Genomic DNA, 19,869 nt, shown 5'->3' with positions numbered 1-19,869 from the left:
GTAGATATTTGATCAACGCACTTACTTTTTATGTTTTATACCAATTTTAGTTTGAAAATGAAAATTTCTAAAAAGCTAACTATATTTATTGCTAAAAACAAGTTGAACATAATTCGTTAGTCTTCCTTTGATCATCGATATTCTTCAAATTTTTCATAGCGAATGAGTCCTATTATAGTTGAAATCATAAATTTCTAGTCACATTGTGTCAAGGAACATTAAGAATGGTATGTACATGTCCTTTCCAAAGCTGAAATGAATTATTTTCAAACCTTTCACTCAAGAATTTTGAAAAGCGTACCATATCATCATCATCATCAAGGTCACCGCTTTAAATTGAGGAAAAAGTGCTTCCTTTAAATGAAATATAGGTCGCTGAATATTTTGGCTGCAAAACACACTGAAACAGCAGAATAAATATTATTTCTTAAAAAATGGCTTCAAATGCATGTTTTAGCGGGGATTTGCAATGAAAACGTTGATGTCTTTGTGTCCAAAAAGGTTGTAACGATTGCAAAATGTAAACATTTCGGTCCTCAAAAAACATTTTTCTTTTTAGTGTACTCTGAGATAAAGATTTTCATGACTGCTTTCTCCTATGAATTTCTTTGAAATAAATGTACTTTATGATGTTAGACTTACAAAATATTTCATTTCCATTAACTCCTTGATATTCTCTCAAACTTGCATGCAGTCTTAGGACAAAGCTGATGACTTCAACACGCAGCTCTCGAGAGTTTCTTCTCTTCGCGAGATTTTAACCTTACCACTGAGTCATCAACGAAAACTGGATATTTCGGTGAATGTGAAAAAACGAAGGAAAGGAATCCCAAGGGATCCGACCCGATAACATCTTTTCAAATCTACCTATACACCTTGGTCTACCTGAGAATATGTATAACCATTTTGGTTGTGTAAACACAGATTTGATCGAGACGATTTCTCGAGATGTTTCAAGACCATTGATCCTCGGGAAGTAAATCCAAAATTAATCCGTGATTCAGTGCACATAACAAAACCAGATGAACGCATGTTGGAAAAGACCTTAAAAGAGACTAAAAATTTAAGAAAAAAAAAAGATATGGATTAACGAATCTCACTTTACCTCTGTGTCACTCTTTGACTGTATCAGAATCCTATTATAAACTAAATACTAAAGGTTAATTTCTTCTTGTTACGCTTAGAATCTTCAGAAGGAGAAACACACTTGGAAAAATATTCATTCCATCACGAATTCTCTCATCTTCCATTAAAATAAGTGGTAGCAAAATATTGCTATTAATATTTCAGAACCAGCTGCTGGCATGGTAATTATTTCTTATCGTTAAGCAGGGTTTCAGCGCTAACTGATTTTTTATTGGAGAAAGTTAATTGGAGGGATTTCGAGCCTTCCCAGCCCTTTTTGCCACTAGGGCATCAGTAGGAGAAGATATGGAAAATCGGTGTTTCAGCACATCATTTATGCCGTGTCTACAAATGTACTCGTAGCAGTAATACCCTTATACTGCTGGTATTTATTACAAAATCAATATGGACACATTAATAAAATACTCTTTATGAGTAAGCCTTCCGCAATGTAGGGAACCAAGCTTTATATCAATATTTTAACTAAAATGTTCTCTACCATTTCACTAAATATCTTTACCGAAACCTTCCTAATTTGAATTTTTTCTTCTCTAGTCCATTTGATCATGCTCATCCGAAAAAATCTTACATAGGTGAACTGCTCTAGTTATTGTCTTATAAATAAATATTAAACTCAGTTTTCCACTCTGGAGAACCACATGATTTTCGTTTAATTTCCATCGAATCTCATCCCATGCACATCTTTTTGAAATTTTAATGTACTCAGCGACTTAATCATTTCGAAGTCTGGATAGTAAAATATTGATCATCGACACACGGAACTAATTTAATGGATTTTCCAACACTTTTCACTCATATGTCCAGCAGTTTTGTCACGTTCCCCTTGCCAACTGAAAATCATGGAAGATGGACAGCCCCGTCTTACTAGCGGTGACCATTACAACTTTCCATCGTCTATTTGCACCCGTGGAGTCTGAGATATGTGTATTTAGGTTTTGCAAAAGATGCCTATCGTTTCAGATTGTTGCTATCGTCTATATTACCTATTTTATTTCTCTCTCGAACGGGTACAACTCTCAAAAGTGAACCTTCCTAACATATTGTTCGTGTTATAGTTGGGATATTAATTCTCGATTATAGTAATAATTTGTGATGCTTCAATAGTATTAAGATTTAGATTAATTTGAAAAATAATGATAGGCTACCTGCTGCTTTGGAGTAATTTAAATAATTTGATCCAGTGACCATTCTTCTGAAAACTGAAGTTAAAGCTGTAATTTCCGTCAAATACATTGAAGTAAGTCGTGCAGTGCATATCGTTCATTTCAAAATGTCCCTTTAATTGCAAGTGTTTCTAATAAAAGCATGTACATTATTGAATGTAGTACATATGCAACTGCACTAATATCCTCCTGCTCCTACACTTTCCTCATCTCAAGATCCTCTGTTACAATGGTGTGGACGGTTCCGACTGAAAGTCCCGTCTCCTCACTGATAAGGGCGATGGTTAAACACCTGTCAGAGTCCAAAACCTTTTTTCACTTTGGCCACCTGAGCATCGGTTCAAGCGGTCATCGGGCGTCCGACGCGGTGCTCGTCTTTGACGATCTTCCGGCTTTCCTTAAACATTTTGTGCCACTCAAAATCTCTTGTGCAGCTTAAGGCATCATCCTTAAAAGCCTGTTTAATGAGTTCCGGGGTTTCCGACGCGGATTTCCCGAGTTTACCCCAAAAATTCACAGCTTAGCGTTGCTCGACGGCGCGCTCCATGCTGGTGCGACGGCACTACAAACAATAACACGTCACAAAAATCCACCTCCTGTCTCAACCCATGCCCGGAGGCGACTAAACTAAAGTGCGCCTGAGTGGTGGGGGACCCCTCTACCGATCCGACCGGACGGACTCCTATCCACCGCTCCGATGAGGCTACGGCGAACCAGTCACGATACTTATTGTACGGACTCTGTATTCTAATAAAATGGTGAACTATGGCAATGGGGTGTGATATATATGAAAAAACTACATTTATCAAGCCAAAAAATGCGTATATATTTTACTTTTCAGGCAATTTTATCATGTGATTTATTAAAACACTGTACAAGTAATAGTTTGTGGCTGTTATGAAATCTCCCAACACGTAACATACAGTAACAAATACAGGAAGAATAAAACTTTGATGTCATTATTTCGGTCGACGTTAGTGACCCATCTTGTGGGAGAGTTGATCCAAGGCACTCATCCGAAGTCAAGTTGGCTGCCCATGATGAACGGCTTTGACTTTGGCATTGATCACTGTCCAGTCAAGCCTTTTCACACACGTCCCTACAGACTTTAAATTTCCTGCAGGAGGTTTCTTTGTGACAAACCTTCCCCCAAATAATAGCCGACAAACTCAATTCATTTCTTGAATAGATTGCTGGTTCAAAATTCCCAGATAATTGCAAAAATGAATTATTGGTACACTGTTATCCTAATTCGTCATTTCAATCTTATCCTATCAGATACAGGATAGAAAAATAAATTTACTATAAGCCTTATGATTTAAAGTTGAATTTTTCGATAGGTTACTATTAATATTTCAATAGAGTGCATGATAACATATGCTTATGGTGATTGATGGTTCATCTGGGCAGTTGGTAAACCAGTAGATTGAATTAGAGATAAATGAGTCGAGCCCTGGGTGGGGCGATGGTATGGACTCACTGTCAGGGTCGGAGTCGGAGCCCTCGGCGTCTTCGCTCTCTCCGTCGGAGCGTCCGTCGTCCTCGTCGATGACCCTCTGGTGCTGCGCGGAGGGCGCGGGGGAGGAGGAAGAGGATGGGGACGAGGGTGGGGCGGCGGAAGAGGCCCAGGCGGCCGCCGAGGCGGAGGAGGTGGTGGAGTGGAGGGGACTGGAGGCGAAGGGCGCGGAGGTGGTGTGGGGGGTGGCGTGGGGCGGGGGTGGAGGGGGGAATGTGGTGCCCCCGGGGTGCGGGGGCGCGGTGGTCGAGGCGGCGGAAGAGGCGGCTTCGCGGAGGAGGAGTAGGACGAGGAGGAGGCACCGCGTCACCGCCTCGCTGGCTGGCATCGCCCCGCCTCCACCGCCCTCTGCGAATAAAGAAAAACACGACGCGCGTTAAGCTCTCTCTCGTATCACTCTCCAATATCAGGATGTGGAGGGGGCAGGAAGTTGACGCGGAGGCCTTCAAGTGCCCTGGCACCATGAATCTTGGTAACCGAACCCAAAGTACAACCAAACACAGTTACCAACCCGAAATTTGGTCTCATGTGTGAAGACAGCTCACCTCGTATTACGCTATAGGAAAAGAGTGTGAAGTCGTCATATTCATTGGGTTAAAGGGGCACAGTTGCTTATTCCCTGTGTCATAGGCGGTTTTCCAGGAAGATCAGTAGCCCAAAAATGGCACCCAAATTGGGTCACGCTTAAGGGTTTCTATGGAGTCCCTGAGAACAGAACGCGAGCTCTTGGTAACGGTAGTACAGCGTGGTGCCCACTGAAATGTCGCGCACTTCACATGCATGACATACTGGCAACAAAAGCGGAACAGTTTTATCCAGAACTTGTGTAATATATCCAAAGTTTTGGTCAAGAAATGTTAATTTGTTTACCACTTTTTACCTCATTGACCTGATTCCGATAAATGTCGACTCAATTGGAAACTCTCACTTTAGACTTCAGACTCTTGGAGTTGAGGTAGAGATTTCACTAAATTTTAAATGTTTCACTCAACCCTCAAAGATTAGGTGATAGAAGAGACCCCATGGTTTCAATTTCGCCCTAAAATAAAGGCAAATATCTATCTATCTATCTAACCCTTAGCAGCCACGAATGGCGGAAGGGTTGTGAATTTGTTAGGTACGTCTGTAAAATTATGGAATTGATGCGAGCTTAAATATGAAAAAAGTTTTTAAAAACCTACATCCAAGGTTTTTTTCATTCAGCACCACAATCTACAATTAATAGCTTGCCATCTTCATCAGTCGTGTATTCACTGTGTCTAATGTTTTATAGAGCAAATTCATGAAGGCGGGATGTAATTAAGCCGTCAATTGGGATGGTAGGGAGGAGAGGAGAGAAAAGGAAGGAAGTCCACGGGGAAAATGAAGACGGTTGGCCCGCCGTAGTCCCAGTTCCTTAGTGTTTTTAACATGACATCATCGCTCAATAGCCGCCCCGCAGTGGTCAAATACCTTTCCGGCCGCCTCATTGTTGAACAGACGCTACACGGACTACCTTTTGCCTGGCTCCTACCTTTCAGCCCATTTGGCATGTGTGACCTTATCAGGAGTAATTATCATTTCCCGCCAGTACATACAGTCTAGAGGTCTTCAAAACGCACAAGACTTTCCACCACGTAAAGGTTGTAGTCCGAGGGTGCGATTTTAGCCGATATTTCACAAGAAAAGAAATCACTTCTATCGCTCTCTTCAATGAAGTTTAACGATGAAAGGGACAGGAAATGAGATAGTTTGGAGTTCTGTCAAAATATAATCCTAAGATTGATAAACCGTGATAAATATTTTACAGATATCCCTTTAACTGGATATGGATGCATATTTAAATATCATACATCCATATGCACGTATCATCATTATTACTTTGCACTTAAGTTTGGTTTACTGCAACCCACCATTCGACACTATTCGTTGTTAATTGCCTAACTGATAGATTGTTCTGTTTTTACGTCGTTATTAATGTGTTTCCCATGCAGTGGTCTCTTGGTCTTCCTTTTTTGAAACTTTACTTCAATTTTCCTCTTTTCTAATTACATTATAATGTCTCACTTTTCCGTTGTGCCTAAAGTTGTTTCCAATCCATCTAGTTCTTCTTTGGCGTCGAGTTCCATCTATTATCCGTTCATCTTCTACCCTCCTCTACCCTCACTTTGTTTGTTCATTTAACATTCCCCTCCAGTATCAAAAGACTCAAAGGTTTCTATTCTTCACTATTCCAGTTTTCTAATTTCCCTTGTCTCTGATTCGAAGTGCGCCATGCTATTTCCTAAGAAATTGTTGACAAACTGCTTCCTTATTTGCAACCTCAGGTTCTTACGCACTCTGTAGTTGTCCATTCTTTTTTGAACTCTCACTTAAATTGATCTATTCTTCGGCTGATGTGAGTGGAATGTCTTTCATCCCGAGTTATAATGCTGCCCAACAAGATAAATGCTTTTTTTCAATTTTTTCAAGGTATTCCTTCCATGTCTTCTCTATGCATTGATTCAACTTTATGTACTCAAAAACATCATTGGATAACACTCCATGCACAGAAGTGTCTTTAATAGTGTGTTCCTCTTGGTTTCTTTAATTTGAATAAATTATGGGAAATGACTTTCTTTGGCTTTATCTGCAGTTTTGTAAGTATTTTTCTAAGCAGACAATTATAGTTGTATTTATTAGTAACAATAATTTTCTGAAGCATAGGAAGAATAGAAAAAAGTAAAGTTTTTGGAAGTCAGAGAAAGTGAATTGTTTGCATTATTTTGTAGCTAAAATAAATATATACACCAATTTTTTGCATATGCGTACTGAATCTCGAGTCTGATTTTTATTTTGACTGAAAATAAAAAGAGCATAAAGTGGCGTTTTCACCCTTGCATTGAGGAAAAATAGGAGATGCCTCACACTTAAGAGACACCATGAAAAATAAAGGAATGCGATTGGCAGTCGATTAATTAAACTGTGGAATTTGTTTTTTTCGAAAATTAAATGAACAAATTTCCGACAACATGTACCGTGTCCCTGTAACAACGCAACACGTTTACCCAATATAATACAAACTATGGTTTAAAGCATTTATGTCTCCCGTGTATCCATTTAGAGGATAATGGGAGCTGGGTGTTGGACCGTCCTGTCTCTCAACCGGTATTTTAGGAGCGCTCAAAAAGGACCTTTAAGGTGAGTCTGCAGACAGTACAAAACTTTTGGTAGGGAGAGTACATTTTTTTATAGATTTTTCTTTTTTAATTGGTCTGCCCACTCCACAGCCAGCCAACTGAATTTTCCGTCCATTGTATTCCTTTAATACGAACACTTTGAGACCTGGACGAGAGCCAAATAGGGCTTCGGTGAACGCGTTTGTATTATAGGGATGAACGAGCGGATGAGCTCCGTTGAGGGTGGAAATAAGTCCTTAATGTTACAGGTCATGACATCGACGATAACTTGTCATTATCCAGGTTATTTTGACGAGGTGAAGGGATTTTATTGAAGAGAATAGCCTGAGGTGGATTCTTTTAGTTTGACAGACATATTTTCCCAATACCGTCCAATTTCACGAGTGACGTCTTTCTCACTTCTTACTACGACTTATCACTGAAAGAATACATCCACGAGTAAAAACGATTGAGAATGAGTTTGGTACTTATATTTCTCACAATGTTAATCAAGCGTTTTCATGGCAGATTTTTTTTTAAGTTTTTTTTTTAAATTTGATGCTCTACAATAGCTTAACTATAAATGATACGTTTGTATTTTATCGATTATTTTCGATGTATTTTCCATTTAATACTACTGGTCAAATTAATGGATAAAGATTGAATCTTTAATAAATTATATTACTCTTAGGAAAGTTATCTGGCAGATTAAATGTCACCAATTCAGCCTGACCTTGTTTAAATCGTGGACCAACATATGTGTTCGTTTCGAATCGAAATAAACCTTCCGATCTTTTTATATTATTTCAACTTTTTATCAAATCCTTATTTTTTCGTTCACATGACGAACCCTGAGATCTCAAGTTATTGTTGTTTAGCCGTGTAACCATAATTAATGTTTGCCTTAACTACATCATTTGAAAAACTCATGTAAAATAATCTACGCTGCCCTAGAAATGTCATTCAGTCTCTAAAGAACATTTACAATTTTGTCGAATCAAAGGAAGATATATTTCTTTAATTTAAATGTGTTCCCAAATTTTATTTATTTGGACAAAATTTCCCACCCAACGTAAATTATGTTACCGTAAGTTAAAGCAAATACTCAAAAATTTACAGCTACTTTGGTCATTTTTTCATAATTTATCCCTAAACGTCTATACCTAATCTCCTCTTAATTTACATTCAGAAATTTTAATATTTTTCTCATGATGATGTATAGTTGAAAATTCGTACAATCAAATCGTATGATGGACTAAGTATGTGCTTGAGCAATTACGTTTTGAAATATACCTTTGACCCGAAAAAGAATCTTTGCGGACTGTGGAGTACACACAGCTCTTGATCTTAATTTGTGAAGCGTTTAAATACATCACTCTGTATTGTTCTCAGGTAGGGCAAATAATTATTAATTCCATTATCTTATGCATGCACAAATCTCTTTTTCTGCAGTTTTCTTTAATACATAGATTAAATTGACTTTAAAAACTCTCTCAACTGCATATTAAACATAAAAAGATTCTTTCTTTTCGTATTTAAGAGGTAATGCATCTGCTAGCCTGATTGTAATTAATAAGAAATGTGTTAGAGGATTACTCTGGAAATATTTTGCTAATCCATCAAAACGTTTTAATACATACGCGACCTGGGAAGGCATGAGTGGTTTGCATTTATCATGTCGTCAATCGATCCCTTATTCATGAGATTATGGCACCTTATTACCTTGAATTCTTCAAGATTCATGCGAGCTGTACCTTTGTACTACTTGCAAAGCGGAGCGCTTTGAATCGGAAGGCGAAGGGAAGAGTAAATTCCGAAATTACGAGCATCGTCATCATTTCCGCCGAAAAGCAGATTTTTAGTGTTAGTCAGAAATTCTCCCCCTCGCCATCTGCATTTAATTTGAGGCCAAGTTATCCAAAAATCGAAACAATGCAAATTCTGAGGATTAAATGAGCTAAGTGTGATGGCTTTATTGAGAAATTTAATATCACTCAAGGTAGATGTCATCAGCTGCTTCGTAAAAAGTTCGTTTTTATTCGAGAATTCGTTTATTTTGTATGATTGCGAAAAAATGGAATATATTTTTAAGGAATACTACCATAACAATAATAATATTTATGCAAACATATATGTTTATTTACTCATTTATAAGTATCCATACATTACTTGAAGATGATTGTGAATGAAGTTTTATTAATTTATCGCGTTGTAAAATTTAAAACATAAAATAGTAGACTGGTAAAAAATTACTCCCTGCCTCACACCCTGTCTCACACCCTAGCGTTAGCATTCTGGAGACTATGTCAAAAAAATTACGGAGTGTGGCATTCGAATCTAGCTCAGATGATATTTGAAAACAGCTATATTCTGATATAAATACGTCTAAAAATAGACTTTGGTTATTGAGTCTCCAATTACCTCCCGTTTTTGCTCTTGCATGAAAGGGAGACTGATGAATAATAAGCAGGAGAGGTGAGGGAACGTCCTTGCGTACGAGAAGGATAGATGACCAAATGCCGAGAAAGGTTATATAAATATTATCGGAAGCACGATGCAGGGAAAAGATCTGGAGGGTAAAGATGAGTGGATGGAATTAATAATAAAAAATCATTGGAATAAGAAAATTGGAAGTCAAGGAAAGGACGAGGCATGGGGACCCACGAAATATTCACTTGGAGTTGTGCTGAGCTAAATATGGCAATATTTGAATTGAAAACGCCTGATGAACAAAGGAGCGATGGATTTTCTCGCTTCGTTAGATATCCAATATTTCAAGTATTTACGCACAAAAAGGATATAAAAGAAACCTGGGCGGCCATTGATTAAATTGGATCCCCCCGTATAACGTACCAATGAGCAGATACGTCCTTGCTGCTTTGGTCTACTATCTCGTGCTCCCAATTCCGTTATAAATCAGAAAATGTTCGGAAAAAAACATAAAATTAGATGTGTACTGGATGAAAAATAATAAATAAACCCGCGGAGATGTACGAATGCGTTTTGATTAACGGCGGCCGTTTGTGGGCGCTTAATGCGTACATATTACCTGACAATACCGGCATCCACCCCTACGCCCCCTTCCACGTGCTCTTCCGCCCTCGGGGCGCGTCGCAGGGTGAAAGTGGGAGATGGTGGGTGTGGATCGGCAATGAGAGAGAGGAATTGTGGAGGAGTGGTCATAAGTGAGGGTGAGGGGTTGGAAAATCCTCGTTGCCCATGCGTGCTCCCCAACCGCGCCACCTCTAACTGGGTCACGTGCGCTGGAGGCAGGCGGCGACGGGCGGCGAATTTGTGGGCCTGGGAGTCCTCTGGGATATGGGTCGGCGGGAATAAGGCTCTGGGTTAACCAAGACCCGCACTTGCGGGCGCGGACTTAGAGCGTATGCCAGTTTGGATAGTTGATTAGGATATAATTTGCATATGGCAAAAATGTCGATGTATTGACTTGGTGATTAATATATAGCGTTCGCCAGTAAATATAAAATAATATAGCATATCCCATGATGTTGCATATACAATTAAATGATATCCGAATATATAGTTTGGACATTTATTATCCAACCGTGGATTAAAAGTAGACTTCGATGGGTAGAGTCTATTAGAGGCAGATGAAACTTCAGCATTGCCAAAAGGAAGTGTAATATGACCACTATTGTTGTTGTTGAGCATTGATTACTTAAGTTTCCGAGTTGATAAATCTGAATTACTTGAAGGCAATATAGTGATTTACAGAGAGAAAAGGACCTCGGCGGATTACACGCTACTCTCAAATGAGTGAGATCATGTGCTGGAATGGGGGTTAAAATTAAATCGGACAATAAGCAGTATTGAAGATGTGGAATAAACTGAAAGATGAGCAGGAAATAAATTAAAATAGGATCAATAATTACAGAACATGCCAAATGTTTGGGTGTGCACTGGCATCATGACTTTTCATGAGCTACACACATAACAAGAAGACTCGGGTTTAAGAAGTTAAGAGGTCTCGTTAGATAGGTTGTCGTAAAATATAATGGGAAAGTAAAAGAGAGGTGTTACCCCGCTTTAGTTAGAGGACATTTGACATACTCAATAGGTACATTTGGGAGAAAACTTTAATAAATGAATAAGTTAGTGTGAGTTAATTCATTCGCATTGTTAAAAAAGCACGAGAAGTGAGGAAAAGCATGGATCTCATACATCACGATGCTCTTGAATACGAATCGAATAATAAGAAAAAAATAGCGGATAGAATATTAGAATATCTCACTGAGGATTACCTGTCACATACCGTAAATGGTGCCATTCATTCGTTGGACTGCAGTCATTTGTACCGACCTCGCTGGAAGGTGCGTGGGTATCGAGCATCCAGGCTGGGGAAATCTGGTTATTTAATCCCTCTGACTCTCTTGAACTCCCTACGATTTTATTTTTTTAAACGGCTGCTTTAGATTTCCAGTGTTTCACAACTTAGGCTATCGAATAGTAATGTGGCCGTTGGTTTCTTGTTGGTTCATAATAATTCTTCAGGAAATACATTTATTCGTGTTGTCCTGTTCAATCTCGAAATTAAATGATACTGCAAAGCGTCCCAAGAACTCGACAGATATACATATCAATCACCCTAACCTAGGCGAAATGGCACCTCTCCTTACATTTTTCACTCGAATATACCATTCCTCGTTTGATGATATTCTTAATTTTAGGCAATTATTTTTCTGAGACTCGAATCTTTTTCAGCATCTCCCTGTTTTAATCTGTAGGGATAGAAACAAGGGTTTTTTTCCAGGTTTTCACTTTGGACGGTTAAGTCACCAGTGACACTCGCGAAATACACCACTTAAACGATATAACAAGTTTAATGTACTTCGGTGGTAAAATATTTTAATATTTGCTCTTTTAATTATGCATAATATTCCACGTGACTTCTTAAGAACTGGTGGCGGTGGGTGTACCGCCTATCTCAATACAATAATATTTACCATGGAAACAATGAACATCATCGTGGATAGTTTTTTTCAACATAAAATGATGGTATCATGTAATTTTACTTTACAGAAAACGAACCTTTCTGTCAGCTAGATGAGTTTATCTTTATGTAGGTTCGGCACTTGATGTGGTGCGTTGTCCTTCAACAAGCCAACTATTAATCAGAAATTAAGTAAAACACATTCCGAGCTTTGAATCAGGCCATCGGTGCGGAATAGCAGTTGGCTGTTAACGACTCCGTCAATATGAGTCCATACATCTGGTTTGGAGGGTTACCAAACACCAACCCTAAGTTGGATAACCTGTGATAATGGTGTAGAAATGGTATTTTGACCTATTGAAGTTATTAAACTTAATTTTGAGTTATTTAGGTAAAGGTTAAAGGCAATCAAGACAATTCATCACTAGAAAGCCCAATCCAGCAGGTAATACGTGGAAGGACAACGCAAATACAGACGTACCAATCCGATTTATTTGAGTTATTAGTCTACGCTTGAGTTCCAGATTTTCCGCATACCGTCTATAGTGGGGGTTTCAATGTGCTGTATATTACGCATCCTGTGATTTTCTTGAGATTTTTTCGGTATTAATTGAAAATGATATTGTCATAAGAAGGGGGCGGGATACGGTAGTATTCCGATGGGTTCCCTTGGTTTACTTTCGAATTCAAAAAATAAAAACTAACCGCGTTTTCATTTTGCTCTTCATAATTGCAAGGACATTTCCCTTTGCGATTTCGCCGAGTCATAGGGTTGCTTGCTATTCAGCTCAGGGCCCCCCAAGTTAAAACACATCCCAGGTCCAAGGAGGGATTCGAAACCTGAGGATTAAGATCTTATCCAGGTGAGATTAACCTACAGTTAAGGACCTCGACCTAAGTTGCCTCTCGGTCAGACGACAAACCGTGTTTCTAGTGTTCGCCCCAATTTTCCACCTCCTTTTCCGTTCCCAACATTTGACCAAGCAACATGTGTCTTATGCCTGACACGGTAAAACTGAGTCCTGTTCTAAACTAAGTAGTTAGAGGAAGGAAATTGGTAAAATTAATTTACCTGTGAGCATCTTATAAAATTAAAGATATATATATATATATATATATATATATATATATATATATATATATATATATATATATATATACATATATTATGTATATATATATATATAATATATATATAATATATATATACGAGATACTCATATATTACGTTATAAATACATGTTATGTTGGTCTATGAATTTATGAATGGTCATATTACATTTTTTGAATTTTGCTATTGGAAAATTTAAAATTTCTAGTCGTACCACATTTCGTTTGAGATTTTCTGACTCCGTATTTTCAAGATTAAAAAAAGCAAACTCTACAGTGATGGCTTTGGTAATGTGAAATCCATAGCATCGGTGAGGGTTCACCGAAATTTAATGGGGTATGCCACTGCCAAAGAAATAAAATTAATAAATTCATATATATAAGCACCCAAAAAATCAATTTAAAACATCAAGATTGCATGAACGAGTGCATTGGTGATGACGGAAGAACCCGATGCACTCCAATTGTGGCTCTAATCGCTAATAACTTTCAATGGATCCCTTCCCCTCGGCTGACTTTGGGTTCACCAATGGTGCATGGTAGTGCATGGACAAGCGTCGCGTGTGACTCTTATGCAGGGCCTCCTCCTAACTTTCAAATGGGAGCGGAGGAAGAAATAAACGAGGGAAGGGGCGCAAGAACAAGAGCAGGCCTTGGCTGTTAGACGCTGGCGGTTTAATTCGCCAGCCCGCATCCCTCCCCACACGAATGACGACGTCATGGATTCTGGGGCACAGATACACTTCCTCCTCCGACCCCCGGGGAAAGAGTCGTTTCAGCTTCACGATCCGTTTCTCTTTCCTCTTCCTTTACCACTCTATTTCCGGGGTAAGAAACGTGAGTTGAATTAGAACAGCAGAGGCGGGATTTAATGTAGAATACTCAAGGCGCCGATTCCCTTGATTACAAAAATGACATTTGGAATTTTAAATCCAAATCAACGGTTCCCACTCGAGGTACAATAATTTGCAATATGGTAAAGTAATTAGTTTCCGAGGCACCTTTATTGTCCATTCCATGGATGGTTTAGGGAGAAGTCTTTATTGAGGAGAATATCTACCAAATGGAAATGTACGGTTCGTGGCGCCCTGGACTCGGTATGACAATTGTCTCGACGAAGTCTACCTGTAGGTAGTTCGTGCGTGCTATACGTCCCGGCCAGGGAATGGATTTCGCTATACTCTGCAAGTAAACAGACAAACGGTTGGAAAACGAAGCCTTCGTGCTGAGACATTAGACCGAAATGCTCGCAGTTGCTCTCAAAATAAAATGTCAAACACAGGAAATATAATAATGAGCAAAGCATTAGCAATAAGATAGGCTAACAATACCCGAAGTAAATGAAGTGAGATAGTTGAGTGGACTTAATCTTCTTCCAATTTGTATCAACTTGGGGAGTAGTGTCTTTATAATCGTGACATTAGATGTTCACGTAAAAACTGTCAATCAAGAAAGATACGGAGATACAGCTTCAGACGCCATAAGCCATGAGTCGTCTGGTCAAAACGTTTTCCTATCATTAACGATTTTATATAACATTATATAAGAATGTTAAGAAATCAAAGTATAAGCTCTGTTGGTTGATCCATCTTGCTATGCGATCTAGGTTAAAGCAGTGAACAAGCGGTATTTCAATATATAGGTAAAGCACTTAAGGAATTGTTTAGGAGTAGAGCACGCTTCCAAGCCCAAAAATGGAATTAAATAGAAAAAATGACATCTTTGTTATAATGTATAAGTTAATGTATAGATTATCTGAGAAGACACAACAGGGGTTGCTGGTAAAATTTATTTAAAAGATGATTATGTTTCTTCACATTTCCCTGCGAATGGGAAAAAGAAGCAAGAATTGCGATTTCGTGAAAGCACACGCAATGTATGAACTTGCTAAGCTAGAGACAGAGCATGCCAAAGGCTGTATTACCTGATGCTAACTATTTGGAGAGTATTGGAAAAGAAAGTGCCAAGCACGCATTTCTCAGTTGCCTACTCTACGTAACTTATGGATTGATATGTATAACTTGCGACCACCATGATTTTGTCACCATGTCTTGAGGATAAGTATTTGGCAGAAAATTCATATATTTTAGTTATATTCGGAATTAGATTTTTTTAAATTACGTTTAGAATAAAATCCTGTAATTTCATTATGATTATATCCCGTTTGTGAATGTGATAAGTTACCATGTATCAACTGCTAATATGATATAGACATACTAAAATTCGCGCATAAGGAATGATACAATTTTTTCTAATGGTTGAATATAGCTATACGGTTTGAACACTGGGTGCTTGAGTGCATCTACTTTAAGGGTGGAATATATCCCCGGGGAATATTCCGGTAACCAACGAAACGGTCTTGAATTCAAATCTAGGTGTTTCTTCCGAGCACAAGCATCGGATATCCACCCGGCAGTTTTTCTTAATGTGACGACTCCGTGGGGCACTTCATATTTTGATTGGAAAGGATCTCAGAGTGCGAGAATTTCACGCTCCGTGTTTCTTAAGATGCTTCAATGTCTCTGCCTTAGTATTTCAAACAGAACATTCATCGAACAGATCACTTCATAAAAATTACTCTGTATTTAGCTAAATATCCAATTAAAAGGCTAATTACAAGTATACCTATTAAAATAGAGCATTTGGGTGGTGTTATGTGCCTGATGTTTGAAATATATATGAACTTAAGTGGCTCGATTTTGATTGTGTGTCACTTTAAGAATGCAAGAGTTTTCGTTGAATTACTTTGCGACAGTTGAAAAATCATTTATCATTGCTAAAAGTTAAATAAGTTGTCTTCAATTTATATTATTGTAAATATTACCCCAATTTCTCAAAGAATATTTCATAAATAAGGTAAAATTGATGGTAAATTTTGAAGCGTTTCACATTTGAAAAGGAAAAGCAACTCCTCGTAAGGTGCTTGAGAAGAGAGCTATCTCCCTTTGCGTCTGGTAAAGCCTTCGTACATCGTTCCAAGGGTTTGGGTGAATGAGATGGCGGAATTAATTTTCAGCAAATATCTTCTTGGGTGAATTTTAAGTATTCAAAAATAAATAGAGATAACGTAAAAAAGCGTACGTTTATATTCCTTCACAAAAATAAAAAAGGTACACTAAACTGCTAAATCATAATTTAAAAAAACACTGTTATTTATTAATGCTGTTTTGTAATTATTTCTTTTGCAAGAAACCATCATCATACTCAAGAGTTTACGTTGAATATATTCTCTCTCTTTCGAAAGAAAAATCACGGGGAAACTAACGTGAAAAGCCTACTTTTTTTATCAAAGCTTACTCATTCATGAGCGCCGAATTAATACGAGTAAATGATCCTTTCGTTACATTTTTAGGTAATGAATCCCGAAGTGTTATTTGATCTCAGAGGTGGGAATATAAATTGATGATTTTCGTAATATTACATCAGGCACGAGTTTTAACTCGAGATGACAGAACCATTCCGTGATTTTGCATCGTCGTCGTTTGGATTGCACTGTACTCACTCCCGGCGAGGGCAGAATCCGTTGAAGGCCCCAACCTGCATTAGCAACCGTGCGAGTCAAGGGATTTCCCGAATCTGGCTTTCCAGAAGAGCGCAAGCATAGATTCGGAATATTTGAAAGAGATTTCCTCGCGTACTGCGAGGTAAAGCACAATATCAACGTGTACTCCGTTTGAATCTATTACGGGACTGATTGAAGGAAGAACATCTGAGCGGCGAACCTTGTATATTCACTTAGCTTGCTTTTACTCCCTCCGCCTGAAGATTTTTCGCCACTTATATCCATGAGTGAATAATTCCAAGGATTTCACTTTAACGTATCTGACTGCGCACGTACCATGAATTATATTTTGTAAGAAACCGTTCATCCATCTCACGATTGAGGAAGTGACGAGGACGGCAAAACACTAGTCCTAAGTAACGCTGATGAAAAATGAACCTAATACATGTTAATCATTGCAAACACTATAAACATATAATTTACTCCTTTACAAAAACTAGATAATTCTAAACAAAGGTAATTATGAAGTTTTGTCTTTTATGTTGATTGTTTTTTCCCTCTGATCATCATAAGTATTTTGGCATTAGCTCTTCACCATTTCGAAGGAAAACATTAGTTGTTAGATTTCCGTGGCGTTACTCAGCAGAATATCTCTTCATTTTTCTGGCCTTCACCGCTTAACTTGGCATTGTTGGAGATAGTTTCACTAGTATTCCAACAAGCTTCTTCGGATTCCAAGGAAACTGCGGGAGATGACGCAACTTTTAACAGAGTCATCCGCTAATGTGGATTTCAATGCAACAATATCAGAGTGTAAAAATCATTCGCCTTCAAGGCAAGTGAATTTTACACTCTGAAATTGTTGTATTGAAAGCTACTTTAGGTCGAAAGTGTCGGATTAAAGTGCGTGCCGTCTTTATTATATACTATGAGCTAGCTGAATCAGTTGTCAACAACGCTAACAAACCTGGTGAAGACGCAAAAAATTGAGAAAAATTCTAAATAAAAATTATAAGGCAATTTTATAATGATTTTAAAATTACTGCAGTCAAACTATTATCAAGCCGGTGTATATGAATATGATTATCAATTTGAATCCTTAAAATAATTATATTAGGCAATTTCATAAATTTATAATAATTAATAATTGATATTGTTCGATAAATACTCATCCAAATATTGTATTTACAAACTAAATCCATTCAAAAACTTTACTGGTATCATTTTCGGTATTCATAAAACCCAATTGTTCATTTATATATGGCTGAAGTAAATGCTCTGTCCAACCAGAAGAAAATATTCCGTAGAAATAATTTATGACGACTGTTATTAAATATTACGTACATTTTTTGGTAGTAAATTACACTTTTCAAATAGGCAGAGAAGTAGATATGCATAGGTATGCGAAGTGAAACTTGGATCAGTTGCCTTTATATCACAACCAATAGTTTTCTCTTTTGTTGCCTCATTGGAAATTATACTTTCTATTTTGACTAAATTTTTAATATTATTCTGATGTCCTTATCGTGCCAATGAGTCAAATGTGAAGCTTGCTCGAAAACTGCCGAGCGGCATTTTGTCAAACGTGGACCACTAATCGCTGCCTTAGAAAGGAACTTATGTATTTGCATGTAGCAAACGATTCAATTTCAATGCTCGCCGGGAGACGCCGGCTTGATAATTAAGTACTGATAATCTTTTAGAATTTGCATTTATTATAAGGTAAGCATCAAGTATACGGCCCGCGATCGTAAGCGCTAATTAAGTAATTTAGCCACTTGATTTGAGCCGAAATGCCCCGGGGGGTGAAGAGGGGAGGTGCGTCTCTCGTTGATCAGGAAAATATCGTTGTTGAAAGCTGAATGGATATGGATAGATGCATTTTATCTGCTTTATCATTTACTTTCGTGAAAGTTTATCGAATTTAAGTAGACATTTTTCTGAAAAACATATGGTTTTATCCCTGTACTCAACGGTCCTTTTTGAGTATTCTATCAAGAGTACTATAATTTAGAAAGATTGGGCTTCCATGGCTGATATATTCATATTTTTGTGAGAAAACGGCTATTCATGCGTAAAAATAACATCCTTCATAGAAAAGCACCTCCTACCACACATCTTTTGTCCTGCATTTGTAAAATACCACCTGGCAATTAGTGGTCGCGTTGGATGTGATCCCGCCCTCTTTGTTGGTTTCCCATAGCTCCCTTTTTATGGTAGTCGGTAGAGTAGTTATTAAAATTGTTATACTCGTAGTGTGTACTAGGAATGTTGCATGAATCTCAGCTATAAATATAAAACATTAATTCATCAACATAACTGGATAAGGTAGAATACCTGATAGATTTATATGAAAAATATTAAATAAAACATAGTTAAAATGATTGACCAGAGATGACACTATTCACGTAATGTCCGTTATAAACACTACGAATATAACATAATAACAAAGTAGCATAATAATGCATAATACTATTTAAACGTGAATATATTCTATGCGGCATTTCATATTATATAGATATTCTGTATTTAATTAAATATATAAATTTCATTTATATAATTCTATATCAACGGAGTGTAGTTTCATTAAGTAATCACTCTTGCATTCATGAGCATTTTTACGGACATCAATTCCGATCAATAAAGTACATAAGTCAATCTAACGACATTATTTAGATTTATTTTTTTAAATGTTGAATTCTTTTGTATTTTTTATGAAAAATATTGATATAAATTAAATTTTTAATTATCCCACTCGAGCTTCAACCTTCATTAAATAATTATACCATGGCATCAAATTAAAACATACGTAGATAATTTATAATCATGTTAGAAATAAAATAATAAATATTTTAAGGGATTAATAATATTTAACGAGTATTTCAAAGAAACGCTATTTGTGAAATGCATGTAGGGAAGATATGATGTTGCAGCAATGTCGAAATTTTGCGTGAAATCCGATTCATTGTTTCTTTTGACGCAGTTCATATTCCATATGCTCATTTCCAAGAAGAGCATTTTTCCATCGGTTTTTTATACTTTCGAAGCTTTAATTTTCTCTTTGGATTGTGACTTTCCATCCTCACCACAGAAACCGCTAAGTCCGCCCAGTATATCCTGGTACCCCGAAGCTCCTTTGTTTGCTCTGTATGCCCAAAATGCGCACGTGACCCTTAACGCGATGATAGCTTGTTTTCGTGGAAGCCTTTGCATTTACATGTCCAAGGTGAATAAAATTATACATATGGTTTGTATGTGCCTTCAACCATAACAAATATAAGCCATAGTATATAGAGAAAAGTAATGAACAAGCACTTTCAATTTTAATGCTGGTGGTGGATTTT

At 37.6% G+C, this 19,869-nt stretch overlaps 1 protein-coding gene across 1 annotated transcript in view; it reads right to left on the bottom strand.

The window, feature by feature from the left end:
- Positions 1-4,168, bottom strand: part of LOC139699970 (uncharacterized) — a 223,038-nt gene extending 218,870 nt beyond the window's left edge. The window contains exon 1 of the mRNA XM_071598376.1: positions 3,790-4,168. Coding sequence (XP_071454477.1) covers positions 3,790-4,153 — 364 coding nt within the window. The 5' untranslated portion in view covers positions 4,154-4,168. The remainder of the gene's footprint in view (positions 1-3,789) is intronic.
- Between the last annotated feature and the right edge of the window lie 15,701 nt (positions 4,169-19,869).

This window comes from Hetaerina americana, unplaced genomic scaffold (assembly GCF_022747635.1).
Source record: "Hetaerina americana unplaced genomic scaffold, ioHetAmer1.1.p SCAF_10, whole genome shotgun sequence".
NCBI classification, from domain to species: Eukaryota; Metazoa; Arthropoda; class Insecta; order Odonata; family Calopterygidae; genus Hetaerina; species Hetaerina americana.
The sequence above is the reverse complement of the archived record's forward strand: the minus strand, read 5'-3'. Positions and strand labels throughout refer to the sequence as shown.